This window comes from Carlito syrichta, unplaced genomic scaffold (genome assembly GCF_000164805.1).
Source record: "Carlito syrichta isolate Samal-C Ts95f unplaced genomic scaffold, Tarsius_syrichta-2.0.1 Scaffold143822, whole genome shotgun sequence".
Lineage (NCBI taxonomy): Eukaryota > Metazoa > Chordata > Mammalia > Primates > Tarsiidae > Carlito > Carlito syrichta.
In genome coordinates, this window is record NW_007087918.1 from 64,267 (window position 1) to 64,880 (window position 614).

Sequence of the window (614 nt, forward strand, 5' to 3'; positions counted from 1 at the left end):
AAAAAAAAAAAAAAAAAAAGAAGAGAGTAAACATGAGATGGAAATAAAAACAAACCAAAGTTTCTCTCCCCCACCCCATATTAATGCTTGAGAAAGAGGGGCAAAGAAACCACCTGCCCCAAATCAACTCTGACACCAAGCACTTACGGGAGATCTTCTGCAGTGGCTGACAAGAGGACCACGATTCCTAGAAGGAGCAGAGCCCACATCTTCCTGGGTGAGGCAGACTCCTCAGGGTCAGGAGCCAGAGGTCTGCTCTCAGCTGTAGCTTATATGTGAATCCTCGGGTGGATGGCGCAGCTATGACGGATGCTTTAACCAATCCCTTACTGGGCTTCAGGGAAGGTGATTGACCAGGGTAGGGCCACCATTCACTTCTTCAAAGCTGTTTCTCCCTGGAACGTTCATACTAGTTCAGCTGGTTTTGAGGAAAAGCTGAGTCTTCACCGCAGTAAAGCTCTCAGAACACATTTTGAACCCCTCCCTTTTTATCTGGCTTCAGTCCAAATTCCTATTCTCATTTGACACCCCTTTTTTTTTGGCTTTTATTATTCCGTAGAGGCATACTTGGGAACACAGGGCAGTAGTCATAGAAAGGCAGTAAGCTTGCATCT

General features: G+C 45.9%; 1 protein-coding gene across 1 annotated transcript in view; it reads right to left on the bottom strand.

Annotated features, from left to right (window-relative positions):
- The window catches only part of A2ML1 (alpha-2-macroglobulin like 1), a 54,832-nt gene extending 54,563 nt beyond the window's left edge, over positions 1 to 269 (bottom strand). Inside the window, exon 1 of the mRNA XM_008050317.2 lies at positions 148 to 269. Within this exon, the coding sequence (XP_008048508.1) occupies positions 148 to 209 (62 nt within the window). The 5' untranslated portion in view covers positions 210 to 269. The remainder of the gene's footprint in view (positions 1 to 147) is intronic.
- Positions 270 to 614: the final 345 nt, after the last annotated feature.